General features: G+C 42.5%; 1 protein-coding gene across 1 annotated transcript in view; it reads left to right on the top strand.

The window, feature by feature from the left end:
- Positions 1–19,195, top strand: part of LOC101942574 (NAD(P) transhydrogenase, mitochondrial-like) — a 72,931-nt gene that overhangs the window by 46,034 nt on the left and 7,702 nt on the right. The window contains exons 12-18 of the mRNA XM_005303998.4: positions 1,353–1,463; positions 4,038–4,183; positions 9,667–9,862; positions 11,186–11,419; positions 12,824–12,984; positions 13,606–13,785; positions 14,761–14,920. Coding sequence (XP_005304055.1) covers positions 1,353–1,463; positions 4,038–4,183; positions 9,667–9,862; positions 11,186–11,419; positions 12,824–12,984; positions 13,606–13,785; positions 14,761–14,920 — 1,188 coding nt within the window. The remainder of the gene's footprint in view (positions 1–1,352; positions 1,464–4,037; positions 4,184–9,666; positions 9,863–11,185; positions 11,420–12,823; positions 12,985–13,605; positions 13,786–14,760; positions 14,921–19,195) is intronic.

Here is a 19,195-nt window from a genome sequence, read left to right on the forward strand (position 1 = left end):
TGTGTAGGGGCCAGCTTGTACCTGGCCCTTTTATAGCTGTGTGTGTAGGGGGAGAACGCAAGGAGTCTGGTACTACTATAATCCCTACTCTTGGCGGGGAGGAAGTATAGAGACTCTTCTCTTATAGGATAGGTCTACACTGCATCCTCCTTATGTCAAAGTATAGAGTACCTATTGCACGCCACGCACACATCCCACAGCACAGGTACAAATAGCCATGTAGATGGTGAGGCACTGTTTAGGTGAGTAAAGACATGCCCGAGCCATACCCTACATGACTCTCTATACACCCAAGCCATGACTCCCTCTTCTACACTGGAGTTTTTAGCAGTGTAGTGACCTACTGCTGGAGCCTCTCCCTGCTACAGGGTACTGAGAGGGGAGCATGGTGCCTTATCCAATCGGGACCCTTCTCCTGCACACCTGGGAGCTCTGGGAAGGAAGGCACAACCCCTAGTTTCCATTGGCCACTCCCTACTTCCCCCCCAAATGGCCCTGTGGGTTCAAGGCACAGTCTAGCCCCTTGACTATAGAGAGTGTGTGTATTCCTACATGCCTGCAAAGCACCTAGCACACACCCTGCACGGTGTGAATGATGAATAATAGTATAATAGTGATCTTACAAGTAGTGTGCTGTACCTTCATAGCTGGGCAAAAACTGAATTTCTTGGAACCTAGACCACAGCTAAGATTATCGAAATGTGTCTTCACTCAGCTTCCTGAAGAAGTGAGATGCAATACTATCTAAATGTGATGGATTTCATGTGGTAATAACCTTAGCAATACTCTACTGATATTATTTACTAATCATGATTTTTAGGTTATTTTAGGTTGGGCCCCACTGTGCTGGCACTGTTCAAACACAGAGTAGCAGACAGTCCCTGCCCCAAAGAGTTTACAGTCTCAATAGACCAGACAGGCACTGAGTGGGGAAAGGGCTAGAACATGCAAGCAGAGTGAACAGTGTGATGGCAGCAAACATCACGTTAGTGACATAATCATTGGGGGTGGGGGTAGTTAGGAGGCGATAAGCTAAATGGAGAGAAAGGTGAGGGGAGAGAGGGTGAAGGGAAAAGGGCAGGGGAGAAGAGAGCAAGAGGCAGGTGTGGAGAGAAGTTGAGGTGAAGAGACTGCGAGGGAGAATTGGGAGAGGGTGGGAGCAAAAGGGCACAGAAAGTCCAGTCAAGACCATAGAAAGTTCTGTGGATTGCGGGAGGTCCCTGCTTTGGCTGCTTCTGCCCCTACCGGCTGCAGCTTCTCGCTGGTTTCTTCCTTTCTGCAGCAGATCAATTATTTATTAATTCTTTGTATGTATTTTGTCATCAAGTATTGATTTATTGTGTTTTCTTTAGGTCTTACTGCTGTTGGAGGTTTGGTTTTAATGGGTGGATCTTACCTTCCTTCTAGCTTGCCTCAAACATTAGCCTTACTAGCTGCATTTGTTTCTTCTGTCAATATTGCAGGTAAGCAATGTTTTCCTCTCTATCTTATGATGAATACCTGTGTATGCTGACTTTATAGGAAATATTATACATTTCTGTACATTGGTGCATGACATTTCTGTGCTCTGTGAAATGCCAGCTGCTAAAATGGCTTCTAAATTTGCACTTGCAAGTTTTCGCACACTAAAAACCTTCATTTACACTCAGACACTGGATTGTGAGACATTTAACTACCCTATGTGCACACACACATGCTGTTCACATTTGCCAAAATGGGCATGCCCAACACTGCATGTGCAGATTTAGAATCTGGACTGAGTCCTTGTTGAATTAAATTATAATTTGTTGAAGCTGAACATTTTACAGGCCAGAGATTTTGTCTGTTGGCATTTTTGTGTCTGAATTTTAATGGACAAGGAAATAGACAAACTGATAAACTGGATTATACTGTAAGCAAAGTTGGAGGCCAGGAGAACGTCCCTTTGAAAATTTGGCTCTAGTGGTATTTTAATTCCCACGGATTTGTTGCACACAACCTTAAATAGATTAACTTGATTTTCTAATAGTAAATGCCTATGTGGAAGCTTATGTTAGGAGTAACAGTTTCTGTAGCAGAAATAAGTAGCTACCCTGTAAAGCCTCTGCTCTAAAAGAACACAGTAAAGGGTAAACACTATCACATTTTACCCATTTCCCTCCTCAACCGCAACACTGTAGATATTTCTAGTATTCAGTGTGACTAAAGTTATACACCTAAGACAATAATAAGGTACCTAAATAAAAAGAACGAGGAGTATTTGTGGCACCTTAGAGACTAACAAATTTATTTGAGCATAAGCTTTCGTGGGATAAAGCCCACTTCATCAGATGCATGCAGTGAAAAATACAATAGGAAGATATTCACAGAGAACATGAAAAAATGGGGGTTGCCATACCAACTCCAATGAGACTAATCGATTAATGCGGGATATTATCAGCAGGAGAAAAAAAAACTTTTGTTTTGATAATCAGGATGGCCCATTTCAAACAGTTGACAAGAAGGTGGGAGTAACAATAGGGGGGAAATTAAGCATGGGGAAATAGTTTATAGTTTGTGTAATGACTCATCCACTCCCAGTCTTTATTCAAGCCTAATTTAATGATGTCCATTTTGCAGTTTCTCGTTGAAGTCTGTTTTTGAAGTTTTTTTTTTGTTGAATAATAGCCCACGAAAGCTTACGCTCAAATAAATTTGTTAGTCTCTAAGGTGCCACAAGTACTTCTCGTTCTTTTTGCTGATATAGACTGACACGGCTACCACTCTGAAACCTGTACCTAAATAAGTGGCCTGATTTTCAGAGGTGATGAGCATCTGGCGCTCCCACTGAGGTCAAAAGGACCTCAGCATCTCTGAAAATCAGGTGAAAAGACAGGTACCTAATTATGAACGTGGATGTCTAGCTTTTCAGGCACTCAGCTTTGGAAAGCTTCAGCCTACAAAGACATCTGTGCCAGCAGCCCAGCATGCATGAGCAACCTGATAATAACAAACCATTGTACAAGCACGCCACAGTGGAGAGGGGGAAATGGTTAAGAAAACGAGATTCCCAGGGCTCATTATAAACAACTGCAAGCCAAAACCCATTTTCAAATTTCACTGAAATACTTGTGTGCCAATTTCACTTGGATCAGACTCCATGTTGTAAAGTATTTTTTCTTCGAGAATGTTGCAGTTCCAGTGGGAAGCTAAAATATCAGCAAGGGAATAGCTAGAAAGGCTTTCAATAATCTCTTAATCAAGTATCAACCTAACACTTGAAATTGGAGAGTATGTGCCATAGTATATGGTGCTTATATGGCTCCCATGTCGGTAGTATTCAAGCACCTTATAATCTTGTTTTAATGCTTTTATCCTCTCAAAATCCCTATGAGGCTGAGACGTGCTATTGTCCCCATTTTACAGCTGGGGAACTAAGGCCTTGGCTACACTTTCCCTTTCCTCCAAGCCATGGGGCAGCAGAAGAGCTGGTTCATAATTTCTATTGCAGTCTCAAGATTGCAGTACTCTCTGCTGTTCGTTTTATCTAACTCTGCAGGTCTGTGGAATAGCCAATGGATTCTCATACTCCCAGGCCCACCAGTACCTTCCATGGCCTGCCCCTACCCAAGTCTCCAAACTTCTACTACATTGTGGAGTTCAGCTTTGTAGTGTGCAGGGTGTGTAGGTCCCATGCATGGCCTCCCAGAATCCTCTCCACTTCCCTTTGCACTGTAGGATTACAGTAGTCCTGCTGCATCCAATATGACCTCAGAGGAAAGAGGGAGGTGGGATGATTTGGCCTTCAGAGCAGTAAGTTTGATGCTGAAAAATCTTATTAAAAAAACACAGCAGTTTAGTAACAGAACTGAATATTCTAGTTCTGCAAGGGACAGAAGAGAAGGCAGTTTGCTAACCACATTTGAGATAAATTTGCAACCAAAATAGTTTGCAGAATGCAAACATAATACAGAAGTAACCCTCACCTACTGTAAAGGAGTGGTTTTTATTTATAGGAATGTACATGCAAGGACTCCTGTCTTCTTATTCTTACAGTTCAAACGTATATTTCCCAACAGGCGGTTTCTTAATTACACAACGAATGCTGGATATGTTCAAACGACCTACAGACCCACCGGAATATAATTATCTCTATCTCCTCCCTGGAGCAGTGTTTGTTGGAGGATATGGTGCCTCTCTTGCCAGTGGATATAACATTGAACAGGTCAGGCAACATTCAGATTTATTTTGCTCAGTTATCAGGTTAGCAATCTAAGCAGCTAGGCTCAGTTGTGCTAGCAAAGCTAAATAAATGAAGGGCCTGATTCTGCAAATACTGCTGGCCTTAATAGTTACCAGTATATATAGTAAGGGACTATTCACAGTAATAGGTACTTGGCTCAGTATTTGCAGAATTGAGCCCCTAATTTTTAGTATAGGCCAAACTATTGACTTACATGGGCAAATATTCTCCATCCCTTTTCACTGGATCATGGACTCTCTGGTTTCCTAGTAAGCTGTCCACCAGTAAGAGCGAGGAGAAAACAGTTTTATAGCCTTTCTGTATCCCACAGTCCTTATTCGAGCAAAACTCATTTCATTCAATAAAAGACCGCAGAATTTGGCTCTGCATTTTCCATTCCATGATGGTCTATTTGTCCTTTCATGAGTTTCTTAAGGAAGGTGAAATACAGTCAAGTTACTGTATCACCTTGCAGGGAAAAAACTGTGCATGTGTGAGTTTAAAAAAAAAGTTTGTTGAAATACAGCATGGAATTTCTGAAGTAGACGGTGGTAGACGTAATACTGTTCAATACTGGCTTTTCTGAATCGCTTTTATATAGTCACAAAGATCACAGACTGCACTTTACATCATTTCCCAGCATCCTAGCAACACAAAACATAACTACCTCCTCTATAACAAACCTCAGAATGTGCTCTTGTTGTGTAGAACAGAATCTTTAGACGTTGCTCTTTGCAAGAAGAAATTCTTCAATCGACTCATCAACTGGAGTGAGCAAAACTGGTGACCTAAAGAATATATGTACTTGCAGGGACCCCACAGAATCAGTTACTTGCCTTGGCATGACAGTAGTGTTTCTGCATTGGTTGAGAGGTTCATCGTGCTGTCCTGGCAAGATTTGGAAGACAGAATTTCTGTGAACTCTTTGAACAGGTTCTTTCTGCTTTAGTAAGAAACCCTCCTGCTCTCTTTTTTAAAATGATTATTATTTATTATTTGTTGAGCACCTTGAGAATGCGTGGCAGTTTATAGGCATAAAGGTATAGAAGGTCTCTAGCCCAAGGAGCTTACATTTAAACTGGATAGACAATGCAGTTCTGCTTGTGCAGTTGAATTAAGCTTCTTAAAAGATTTACTATTTCAACAAACTTTTTTTTAAAACTCACACATACACATTTTTTTTCTAACATCTTTATTAATGACCTGGCTGTAGGTATAGAGAGCATACTGATCAGGTTTGCATATGACACAAAGCTGGGGGAGTTGCCAATACTTTGGAAATTCAAGAGATCTTGATAAATTGGAGAACTGGGCTATAGACAACAAAATGAAACTCAACAAAGACAAATGTAAGGTGCTACACTTAGGGAAGAAAAACCAAATGCACAAATACAGAATGGGAGATAACTGGCTTGGCACCAGCACTGCTGAGAAGTACTGGGCGTTGTCGTGGATCACAACCTCAACATGAGTCAGCAATTGGGTGCTGTTGCAAAAAAAGCCAATGCTATTTTAGGCTGCATTAACAGAGGCATAGCATGTGAGTCACGGGAGGTGGTGGTACCACTCTACTGGGCACTGGCTAGGCATCAGTTGGTGTACTGTGTCCAATTTTGGTCAGCAATGTGTAGAAAGGATGTAGAGAAACTGGAAAGGATCCAGCGGCGAGTGACAAAGTTGATCAAAGGGATGGAATGCAAACCATATGAGCAAAGGCTGAAGTAACTGGGTATGTTCAGTTTGGAAAAGAGGAGATTAAGGGGGATATGATAGTGGTCTTCAAATATTTGAAAGGCTGCCATAAAAAAGACGGAGAAAAGTTGTTCTCTTTTGCCACAGAGGGCAGAACAAGAGGCAATGGTTCAAACTACAGCATAGCAGATTTAGATTGAACCTCGGAGAAAACTTCCTAACTGTAATGACAGTAGGAGAATGGAACAGACTGCCTAGAGAGGTTGTTGAAGCTCCTTCACTGGAGGTTTTCAAAGGAGGCTGGATAACCAACTGTCTTGGATGGATTAAACACAACAAATCCTGCATCTTGACAGGGGCTTAGACTAGATGACCCTCACGGTCCCTTCTAACCCTATGATTCTAATTCACCTCCAAATTCTTAGCTGTTATTCTAAATACAGACACCAGAAGCTGAGTCATCATTTCGTTTCTGAGATAGTCTAAGCAGCAAGCTATGGTTGCTGAAGACACTGAAAGAAAGTATTCTGTGAAGCAAATGGCCTGATAGTAATCAGAACCCCTAACAGAATTGAACTGGTCCACTCTTACTAACCCTTAGGACTTCCCTCCACCCACAAAGGTGATCATCACCAAAAATCTGGAGAAACTGAGGTGTCAATTTTCATTAATTCTTTAAAGTACTTTAAACAAAACCGTTTCAAGAAAGGAAGCTGATAAATATCCTGGAATTTATCAGAAGGTCATTTAGCAGTCACTAGGCAAAGTAATAGAGCTTATTGCCCAAACAGCTGTATCAGGGATAGTTTTTCATTGGGACCCCATTCTTTGAAGCTATACTAAACTAATAGTCTAGGATACCTGATACTTCGGTTAAAGGAATTAAACAATACAATTGACTCCAGGAAATAATACACCAAAGAGTGCTGATAGTAAAAATGTAATATCTAATAAACATCTTGCTGAGCTACAGAGCAGAAGAAGAACTGGGAATAGTAGTGGATGTTTATAGCTTATTTTCTAGATACACTGAGCTACTGATTTATTTGTCTGCTTCCTGGGTTTGGACCTAACACCACAAGGACCAGGCCAATAGTTAGAAAGACATTGGGCCAAATTCTCTGCTGGTGTAAACAGGCAAAACTCTATTGAAGTCAGAGGAACTGCACCCATTTACACCAATATAAAATGTGGCCATTAGGTGTTTCCCAAATAGTAACATATTTGAAAAAGTAGGATGTCTGTAGGGGTTACGGATAGGATTCTAGAAGGAGAATTATCTGGTACTTTCTAATAGAGCTGCAAACCTGAATGTGCAGCCCAAACGGACACCATTAAAACTATTTTAGTGCTAGTCCTTCTAGCCTGTTGCCTGGATCCTAATTATGATATTATGTAGTCACATTTATAGTAACAACCTGCAAAAAATAATCTATGACAGGTGGTTGTCAGCTTCGGCTATTGATTTAGATGAATGGCAAACAGGTCCATTTGCAATGCTTCGGCAGTTGTTTGGTGGAAAAGGTCTCTTTAAAGCTAATCATTCCTGAATCCCAGAAAAGCATTTTGTACAAACAAAGCATTGTTTAGTCGACATATTTCTGCACCCTTCTTTGACATGCCTGCAAGCGCCCCTGTTGGCTACGCTTACTAGGGTAAATGGCCTTTAGAAATATTTACTCTCAGTATTTTCTCTCCTTCTCCCTTGTATAGCTATCTGGGCACTGTGCTGACAAATCAGAATGGCTTGCAGCAACCCGTAGCTAGTGCAGAAAGCAACCAATCACAGTATTGCAGACCATCCCACCCTCCATTTATGAGAATCCCATTTTTGACTACTCTTTTGTTTCTCCCAGCTTGGAAAGAGCATTTTGGATATGTGTCTTTTGTAGGGGATCTCATTGTCATAATTCCTGGGCGAACTGACCCCTCCTGGTCTCTCCAAGCACACCTTCTCTAGGCCTCATGCCATTGCCTGTCTCTTGGAGAGGAATCACACGATTGTCCCATCTCAGATCGGGCCCTGGGTTGCAGTCCCATGGTATTAACTATGATTTACCTGAGCAGGTCTGACTTATGCCAGACCCTGCAGTTCTGTTCCTGCCAGGACATTAACAGTGGTATTCAGTTATCAAGCAGCCTCCTTAAAACAAAGTATCATTTATTTAGAACAAAAGCATTTCAGGGAAAACATGTCTAAATAATAATAATAATAAAACAGACTGCACGCATATCAGGTTTTCCTCCTAAGGCCTACCATTTCCTGGATCTGGGGAAGGCCCAATTTCTTTAGATTCCCTCCACAAGTCTTTCTCTCTGTCATACTGTCATTCTGTCAAGCCTCCCTCCTCCCCTTGCCATCCCCCCTAACCCCGGAAGGCTTTTGACTGTTTGATCTCCATGTTCCAAGCTTGGCACAACAAGCTTGCATCTTCTTTGGCGACATGATGCCTGGTCCTTGAAGCTGATAATTTTGCCCATTGTCTTTCAAGTGTGTGCATGGGTTTTCTTCTCTGGGAAGCCATTGTGTTCCTTCCCACAGCACAATATAAGTTAGATCAACACTTCCATAGAGGAAAATCTTACAACCCTACACAGTAACTTGCCCTCCCTGACCCAGTCACATACAATGTTCATAAAATTGTTACACCTCAGTATTGATAACACTGTTACATGTCAGCTCTACTTCTGCCACATTTAGCTCTTTGGATTTCCATTTTTGAAAAGCCCCTTTGAACAGTTCTTGAAAAGTACAGGAAGCAAAAGATCTTGTGATGACCTTTCTGGGCTTTTATGGGGGGGGTATGGAATGTCTTAGCTTCATTGGTTACGAGGTGATTAGAGAATGGTGGGTATGCAGCCTATATTCTTTTTGTCATTGTCACATTGTTTTAGATTCATGATTATCAATGGATTCAGTAATACAGGTGGGGAAAAAAGTAACATTGAGCTTTTGTGCTGTGAAATAAAATCACCATGTGCTTTTCAAACACAAGAAAGAACACCACATGTTATTTATAAATGCATCATCATGTAGGGATTTCAGAACATTTTGTGAATCAAAACACTTAAGAATCAAAGTAACAGAAAATCAATGGGAATGATCTCATAGCATTACAATCCCTAAAATGCAGTTTAAATGACTGATTCGATAAAATGTGTTTCTTCCCCACACAAAGAAACTGCTGATTAAAACCATTTAAAAACACATCCAATGTAAAAGATGGTAAATCTAGCAAAGATAATTATACTAAATTACTTTAAGCTTGAACTAATGTGTTATTAGTTTGTTACTCTAGGGAGAGAGTAGTAAGAACCCACACACATACACACTTGAAGATGAGTCACAATGGCAGGGCAATGACGACTAATGCAAGAAAATAGTAGTGCAATGGTTATGGAAATAACCAAAAATATGTACTTAAATATATGTCACTGGGGATTAAGGCTATGTATTTGAGAAGTTTAGTCAGTGTCACCGCTGCAATGTTTGCAGAGTGATGTGACAGAGAAATACAGGAATGGAGAATCGAAAGGAGACAACTTAGGGAAGTTTCAGCACCTGGGGTTGAACAAACTGGACTCCTCCACTAATATGCAAAGAAGAAATCTTTCATATCTTAAACCATAAACTCTTGGCATTGAAACTTCCCCTCCCCCTACTCTAGCTGGGGATCCTGGAGGTTTTGCAACACCCTTATCTTCTACCAGGAGAGAAGACGGATGTGCAGTAATGCTGTGCACTACGTATTAACTTTTGCATTGTTTTACAGATGATCTATTTGGGCTCAGGTCTTTGCTGTGTTGGTGCACTGGCAGGATTGTCTAGTCAGAACACTTCTAGACTTGGCAATGCCCTAGGTATGATTGGGGTGGCTGGTGGTGTAGCAGCTACACTAGGAGCACTGAACCCATCACCAGAAGTACTCGCTCAGATGTCTGCTGCCATGGCAATGGGTGGTACAATAGGTATGTACAACACATTGTACAATTCATGTAGCCTGACTTCATACCGCATTCATTAGTGGTTTATTAACCAAAGAATAATTCTTTATTTATAATAGGATGAGAAAATACATTTGGAAAGTGCATTAATGCCTAAAGGTGGCAATCTTGACTAAGAGGAGAACTTAAGATGGTGAAGCAGATATGTACAAAGCTTATAAATTGTTTTTAAATTTGGTCACATGGCTTAAGCTTAAAACATACTTTTTATTTCTAGGAAGTATTTTACCTGAATATGCACTTGCTGGCAAGTTACAATCAAAGGAAATAGTAACCATAGCTCAAAATGGTGGCTGTCGTTATAGAGTTTATGATTACAGTATTTCCCAGAGGTTCCTTTCCCCATTTTCCAGAGCCTCCTAGATTACCTTTCGTGGCCTTGTTTGGAATCCTGAAAGTCTCACTACAGGCAACCCTGCAGTGAATGTTTTTCAGTTGAAATTTCCCTTCATGTAATTCCAAAAAGCAGTGGAGAGCACAATCAGGAAAATTTAAAATCCTCCTATTCGTTACTTATGCCTCTCCCAAATGTTCTTATTGCTAATAGTTTTGATAACAATTATAATATAATTAATAGGGTGAGGGGAGAAGGATTAGCAAGTATGTTCCTGGATCACAATATCGTTGAACGATTGGTCTGTAGTCAGGACTACTAGAACTGTAATGCCAGATCTTGGGCCTGGCAGAGGGTTTACTAATCTTCAGTGGTGGCCATACCTGTGTAGCCACATAGGATCCTTATAACAGGGTATGCTGACCCTTGTGGCAGGGTAGAAATCCAGCCCTGCTCTGTTCCACATTTCAGCCCAGAAGGAATGGAACTTTGGGAGTTGTAATCTCCAAGGAACATGGGAGTTGGAGGCCTGACAGTAGGAATGGTGGGAAAGAGCATTCCCAGCTTGTGAATGAGAACGCAATGTGCTCTCCCAGAGCCTCCAGGGGCATTTTGCTTGCCTGCTCCCTGTAGGCAGAATACATCTGGGAGATATGACTGATGCGCCAGCAGCATCCCCTCCCCAAGGAAGAGGTTGTGGCTTCAAAGCCCCAATCTGGCTCTGTTTCTTTTAGTCTGTTGTCTCAGAATGTTCTTGCAATATATTTTTGGAGGAGATTTAAATTAGGTTATAATTTCCTACAACTATTATGTTTCTATTGTATTGCACAAAAAGAAAAACAACATAAGAAAGAAAACAGTCCTCTGTTGCTTCACTGCCTGTTTATACTTCAAGCGAGGATGAAATACAATACAATTCTTTAATCTTGGATCTAAATCATTTCATTTTACAGGTCTCACAGTTGCGAAACGGATTGAAATCTCTGACCTTCCACAGCTTGTAGCTGCATTTCACAGTCTGGTTGGGTTGGCCGCAGTTCTTACATGTATTGCTGAGTATATGATCGAATATCCACACCTCGATGTTCACCCTTCTGCCAGTGTTCTCAAAACTGTGGCATATTTGGGCACCTATATTGGGGGTGTAACCTTCAGCGGTTCGTTAGTGGCTTATGGAAAACTGCAAGGTACTTTCTTCTTTGCTCTATGTCACGTTAAATAATTTAGGATGGGATTTCCAAAGGTTTCTATGGGAGTGAAGTGCTACTTCCAGTGGGAACTGGGTAGCTAACTTTCAGGTCCTTTCCAAAATCACATCCTTTTACAACAGAGTTATTTTGACAAGTTTGGTGGGATTAGGTGGCCAAAAGATTATATTAGATTGTTATTGGTGACAGCTTTCAACGAATCCTCTCCTGTAAATTTCCAGAGGGAGAACGAGTGCTTGTTTACACTCCCTCAGATGTAGCAAGGACTAAAGGAGGACAAATAGGGGTCATAGAAAATGTGGTAAGAGCTCCTGTAGACTATATCTGGACCCATTATTTTCTTAGTTCCAATATGGCAATGAAAAGCTACTCCAGAGTGAAGTGCGAGGATTATGGCCATAAAAATGAATCAAATTGCTCAGTAATTTAACACTTGTGAAAAATAAACAAACCATTTCGTGGTGCATGGCATACTAAAGACACACAAGATATACATGTAAAAATATGAGTTTGAATAACAGTGTTGATGTGGTACAATTCAAGTCCAAAAAGGTTCATCTGCAGTAGTAGCATGACCAGTAACTATTGAAATAATGACTTAAAGACCAAATGCTGGGGGTCCTGTTCAGTCCAAAATAGTTTTCAAGGATAAATAGTCAGTGAGGCTTCTTATTCCAGACAAGTATTTGGTCCCCATTAGCAGTGGCAGAGTGATCCTACTACATGGGAAGCTGCTCTGTTGCTGTCTCCCACATCCCATTTCATATAATGATAGGAATGATGTCAAGGGAATCACTGAGTATGAAAAATCCTGATTTGGCTGTTTGGGGAAGCAGTCTGATGGCAGGATCTCTCTTAGCTGACATTTACGGCCAAACATGCTTCCTTGGCTCACAGCTGAAATGGGAAACTGTGTTGCCAGCCAGGGAGCTGAAGAGGCTTCAGGATGACCCTGGCTGGGTAAAACCAGGGACTGGTGCATGTGAACTGCTCTCCCAGAAAACTGATAATTGAGAGGAACCCCCATCCTCAAAGACTGTTGACCGGGCAGACCCCTCAATGACAGAGACAGGATAGCCAATAGGGCTGGAGGGTTGCCCAAAGGCTGTACACTCATATGTGGAAAAAGACCCGCTCCTGGGAGCTGAGAGTTGAATAAGAGCTGCTGGGAAGTAGGGAGCTCCAAACAACTGATCCTCTGCCTTGTGTCTCCAATGGGCCAAACTTTCCTTTAGATAAATTGATCCACTGTGGAACCAGCATCTTTGGGCTTCTGATTCTGTACCTGCGCTGATAGCTTCTTTGGGGTTCCTGTACTTTAACATTAAAAATGTTTATATCATAAAATGACTGAATTGTTAACACCTTAGTGTTTGATTCCAGGTTTATTGAACTCAGCGCCGCTCCTTCTACCTGGTCGCCATTACTTGAATGGCGGGTTGCTGGCAGCATCAGTGGGTGGTATGGGGCTGTTTATGCTGGACCCAAGCTACACTACCGGCATGGCCTGTCTTCTTGGTGTTTCAGGACTTTCCTCAATCATGGTAAGCACACAAGAAAGCACTCTCTGAATCCTTTCAATGCAAACAAAAGAAATATAAAGTTCTTGCATTCATCTGCAGCTTCTGCTGAATGCCAGGAAAATAGAAGCTCTGCACATCAGCTGAAAAATTTGGTGTAATTGCGAGCACTCCTCAAAGCACTATGCAAAATATTTATGGTGCCCTATAGAAATTCCATAACAAATCGCTGCAGGATCCCAGAAACCATAGTGCAAGGATCCAAAACATTTTAGCTAAGGGCAGTTCAGTAAAACAAGCTATTGTTTGTCTAGTCAGATGTATATGTAATCCTATACTCCAAACCACTGCTACAAATATGATCTGATTTTGGAAAGATGTTTTGGAAAGAGAGTAAGTGTCCAATCCTGTGAGATGCTGAGTGGGTTCAGCTCCTATTGTGTAAATGAGAATTCAGAGTGCTCAGCTCCTCACAGAATCAGACCCATTATGTGTAACAGATAATCATGAAATAGCCAAGTTCTTGTACTCAGGTATTGGATGGTTTGTTTGTTTTGTTTTTTAATTAACAGGTTAGTAATAATGTCATTCTTTAAATGTGAGTTTCCATTAGTTTTTCTTTCCGTGGTGTCTATTCAATTGCAGGGAGTCACGCTTACGGCAGCTATTGGTGGTGCAGATATGCCTGTGGTCATCACTGTATTGAACAGCTATTCTGGATGGGCTTTGTGTGCGGAAGGATTCCTTCTTGATAACAACCTGATGACAATTGTTGGTGCCTTGATTGGGTCCTCTGGAGCGATTCTCTCTTACATCATGTGTGTGGTAAGATGGCAACATATGTACTTGGGCTAACATGCTGACTTTGGTGAAACAAGTCTGGAGCTTCTACTGCGGGAACTTCTTAAAAAGAGACTGGATGGCCCAACTGATCAATTGCTAGTTTAAATCCAGTTCAAACTGGTCATAAATAATCAAAAGTTATTGCGGGTCTGATGACTATTTGGTGGGCTTTTAGAATTAGGATGTGGTACGCATAGTGTTTAGAGCAATTGGTGATCTCACTCCAGTTCCTAGAGATCTCAGAAACCACTACCACAACTGGCACTGACTGGCACCAGTATTGGCCTGGATGCTAAATTACTCTCACTGTTAGATGTGACCCTTCCAGGTCAGATTGGTGGGATTGTAGTATGGGGAAGCTTGCACTGCTGCTGCCTGCACTGTACGTGGTCTCTGAATAAACAGTCTCTAGCATTGTCAATCCGTCATCTAACCTTACTTTAAAAAATGAAATAAGAAGTAGTATGGTTTGCTTTGTGAGCCTGGTACTGTCAGTCAGCATTTTGACAAGGACCAAAGAATCTGCAATGAAAAATCTCACCCAGTGACTGATTTTGAGGAAACGTGCTGTTTTATAATGAGCAAGAGGGGAGAAGTTCTTTAAACAAATCAATGCCTTTGTGGCTTTGTGAAAAGAAAAATGGTTAGAACATGACTGAAAAACATAAGAATTTCTCAAAGGCACATCTGAAAACCTTTGTTCAAAATGTATGGGTTATATGCCAAGTGGGATACTGTAGCTTTCCAAATAGAATATTGAACTATTGAACCATTGCTGCATCGTCTTCGGAGTCTCGTTAAAGTACACTTTAATGAGCTGAACAATAATGCAGCTTGCCTTTCCAAACAAACGACATGAGGATTCCCATTAAATGCACTGTTTATTTTGGGGTTCTCTGAATGTAATCAGAACTATTGCTTTTGACCAATGCACTCATTTCATGTCTTCCCACTTAGGCCATGAATAGGTCTTTGCCAAATGTGATTTTGGGTGGATTTGGTACATCTTCTACGGGTGGAGGGAAACCTATGGAAATTGTTGGAACACATACCGAAGTCGGAATTGACCAAGCCATTGAAATGATAAAGGAAGCGAACTCTGTCATCATTACCCCTGGTAAGAGTTCAGATATTTTTGTATGCTTATTCAGTAATGCGCTTGTCAGGATAACTCAGTTATTGCACAACATTCTGCTTAGTTAGTTAAAGGAATGAGCAGAAATTATGACTGATAAAACATCTATGAAAGAATAAGGGACTCTAGCTAGGAAAGTTAAAGATTCTTGTGGGGATTTAAAAATTGATATTCTATGCATGGAAAAAGCTTGCTAAACTGGGGGAAAGAAACAAGAAGATAGTGTAATCTACATCTCATTGGTATTAAAAAGCCTAAGCTGATTTGTTAAAAAACACCAAATACATTACAGGGCCATTTAGGAAAAAAGATCCATCTCGTCCTCAGGTCTGCATGGACAGAGGTCTGATTTCACCAGTTTTACACCATTTCATGACACTGAATTCTCATAGACTCATAGACTTTAAGGTCAGAAGAGACCATCATGATTATCGAGTCTGACCTCCTGCACATTGCAGGACACAGAATCTCACCCACCCATCCCTGAATTCAGTGGATTTACTTCTGATTTACCCTATTGGAAGTGATCAGAATCAGACCAACCAGTGATGGTTAGACCCTCATGAATGAATGCCTCACTTTACAGAATAGTAGCTCCTATGGCAGGAGCAGATTTACCATGAAACAAACCATGTGGTGGCACGGGGCCCCCAACAACATGGGGGGCACCCAAAACGCAGGACAAATATCTGACAACCTGCCCCCGAGTCCCGACCAGCAGCGCAGCAGGGCTCAGGCAAGCAGGATGCCTGAATTCCATGGCCGGTGGCCCCACGTAGCTCCCGGAAGCAACTGGCTGCTGGCACGTCTCTGCACACCCCTGATGGGGCGGGAGGCAGCTCCGCGTGCTGCCCCCACCCCGGGCAGCACACAGAAACCCGCTGCCCCTCTCTCCCCAAGGGGTGTGCAGAGATGTGCCAGCAGCAGGGTTAAGGCAGCTCCCTGCCCACTCTGCCTCCCTCCCTCCGCGCCGCTTTGTTCCTGGAAACGGCCAGCATGTCCCTGCAGCCCCTGAGGGGTTAGGGGGTGTCTCCATGTGCTGTCCCCACCCCGAGTGCTGACTCCACAGCTCCCATTGGCCGGGAACCCCCCGCTTAGGAGCGGCTGCCGGAGGGGTGTGTGTGTGCCCATCGCTTTGGGAACCGTGCTGCCCGAGGTAAACGCCGCCCCGCTGCCCCCTTCTGCCCTCCAACCCCCTACCCCAGCCTAGAGCCTGCACCCTGCACCCTAACTTTCTCCCAGAGCCCACCCCCCACACCTCCTCCTGCACCCCAATTCCCTGCCCCAATCAAGGTACCTCACTTTATTTTCATTTACTTTCCATTACTTATAATATAGGAGGAAGATGAAGAAAAAAAGAATGAAATACGGGGGGTGGGGGGAAAATAAGAGAGAATGTTCTTTTTCTTGGCTGTGTCCTGAGGGGGGGGGGCAAAAATGAAGCTGTGCCAAGGGCCCCATTAACTCTAAATCTGCCACTGTCCTATGGGCTCTGAAGAGAGTCCTGTCTGTCCTCAATGAAAAAATAGTGACATGGCAGAATGCCTCAAAGGTCGAGAAAACTGGGGATACAAACCCTGAGTGTAAAAGCAGACTTGTCCTGAGTTGGACTTTGCACTCTCTGGATGGTGCTATTATTATGGCACCAATATTGTGGGATTTTCAGTTACTTCAAAGATTTTACTTTTCCCCAAATACTTATAAAAGAAAAGTAATTTCTAGCTACTAAATTCCTTAAAATTAATAAGCCAATTCCTGCAGACTTTACTCAGGGTAATCTCCCATTGAATTCATTATGTGGCCAGATGTTAATTCATTTCAAATTTTCCACAACAACAACCACCAACCAAAAAAACCCAAAAAACCAGTTGTACAAAGTTTTAGGCAATTTTTAACTCTGCCAGTGTAACGATGTGTGGCAAACATGTCTTGAGATCAGGACGCATTCTTCACTCATCTCCTAGCTGCAGGACATCCTGTCCTGTGGATTTAAATATGCCATATCAAATTCTTCTTTCATTGCAGTAAACTACAAAAAGTTAGTGTGTTTTATGAATGTGTATTAACAACATAAGGCCTTGGTCCCAAATATGTAGGGGAAAAAATCCTTAACTAAAATGGCTATTGTGTGTCGGATTGCCTGCAGGGATTGAATGTTTGTTAGCGCGCCAACCCTTTACTTGGCAGCTCATCTGGAATCTGAGTTTGGGTGTTGGGCTCAGTCCCTCGCTCTCTGGGTTGCAGAGGTTAGAAATGTTGCACACACCTAGCATTGCACTCAAGCAAACCCCTACAACTGACCCAGGAGTACAGTTGGCTGGCTCTAGATGCAGCTGCAAGCAGCCCTTCTTAGCCAGATGGATGGTTCATCCTGACGAGGGGCCTCTGTAATGAGAAGGGATAAAGTGGGGAGAAGGAAGGAGACTGCCTGAGTGTCCCCCATCCAAATATGTTGTTTTTAAGAAAAAAAATATTATTCAAAGAATAACAGTAAAGGCCATTGTTTATTTTTGCAGCAACATTTGAAAATTAGGCCCTTAATGCTCATAGCCCTAAATATTTGTTGTTGGTCAAGATGTTTATATTCTCCTCCCCAGGAGCTTAAAGAAATTTGTCTTATGGGATTTGGAGACTTTATTTGGAACACGAGTATGAATTCTGATTAGAACAGTGTGCAGTATTAAATAAGGATCTCTTGGTTCTTTCTAATCAGAGTCTGGGATGTGGGTGATTTAAATAAAATGTCCCTCAGTTGTCTGCTTTGGATTTAATGCTGCATAAGCTATATGATGACAATGGTAAGTTTTTCTAATGATTCATACAGTGTGTGCATCGAGAAGATCATTACAGCTGTGGCCGATACCCCTGGGAGGCAGTGGATCAGGTCCTGGGCTTTGTCTGACCTGACCAGAAGTTGGGGAAGTAAGGCTTTAAGCCACCTCTTGGCCCTCCCAATTTCTTCCTGAGGCCACCAGCAGTTGGACAACAGCTCCCATGGGCTATTCTGACAGCTGGGAATCAACTGGTTTCCACAGCACCCTGTCTATGCCTTTTATCTACTTTTGTCCTGGCCACATTTGCTACACATGGGAATCCTACACTGGCCTTATCTCTGGTTTACTGCTGCTTTGCACCAGTAGACAAGAGCAATTGAAAATTTGGGACAAGGCGTTTAGTGCTTAGAGCAGTGTTTCCCAAACTTAGGACACTGCTTGTTTAGGGAAAGCCCCTGGCGGGCTGAGCCAGTTTGTTTACTTGCCGTGTCCACAGGTTTGGCCGATCGCGGCTCCCACTGGCCATGGTTCGCTGCTGCAGGCCAATGGGAGCTGCTGGAAGCAGCGGCCAGTACGTCCCTCAGCCCATGCCGCTTCCAGCAGCTCTCATTGGCCTGCAGCAGTGAACCGCGGCCAGTGGGAGCTGCGATCGGCCGAACCTGCAGATGTGGCAGGTAAACAAACCAGCTCAGCCCACCAGGGACTTTCCCTACACAAGCAGTGTCCCAAGTTTGGGAAACACTGGCTTAGAGAAAGGACTGGAATCAGGAGATCTCAGTTCAGTTCCTGTTAGGATGACCAGACAGCAAGTGTGAAAAATTGGGACAGGAGGTGTATGTGTGTGTGGGGGGGGGGGGGGGGAGGGGTAATAGGAGCCATAAGAAAAAGACCCCAAAATCAGGACTGTCCCTATAAAATCGGGACATCTGGTCTCCCTAGTTCCTTTCTCTGCTGCTCAGTTGCTGTGTGATCCTGAGCCAGAAAGTTAACTTTTCTGTGATTTAATCTCTCCATGTGCAAAAGTGGGGCTGATGGATCCCTACCTCCCAGAGAGTATTAGTAGGCTAAATGTGTGGTTCAATCTGGACAGTGATTTTGTAAAATTGGCAGTAGAGGTCTCATACATATTGTTTCTCAGGCTCCATATCAAAAATGCTCAGTTTACAAGCTAGAAAATAGTTTTTGCCTGAATGGCAATCCTGCAAACTCAGCTTGGAAAACCAAAAAGCCGTCTTTCCCACACATCCCCACCAGTAATATGTAAACAGAATATGGTGGTTGTAGAGTGAGTTAGCTGTAGCCAGGACTCTTCGTTTTTCAATGTAATTTACAATGAAACCTGCATTAAGTGCTACCATTGAATTAAACGACCATATTAAAGTATCCCTTTGCAGTTCAGTTTGACCTTTAACTCTGTCATCTTCACCAGGCAAATTAGTTTTGTTGGCACCGTGTGCGGTAACTGTGGTTTCTAATATTCATT

Source organism: Chrysemys picta, chromosome 10 (assembly GCF_011386835.1).
Source record: "Chrysemys picta bellii isolate R12L10 chromosome 10, ASM1138683v2, whole genome shotgun sequence".
NCBI classification, from domain to species: domain Eukaryota; kingdom Metazoa; phylum Chordata; order Testudines; family Emydidae; genus Chrysemys; species Chrysemys picta.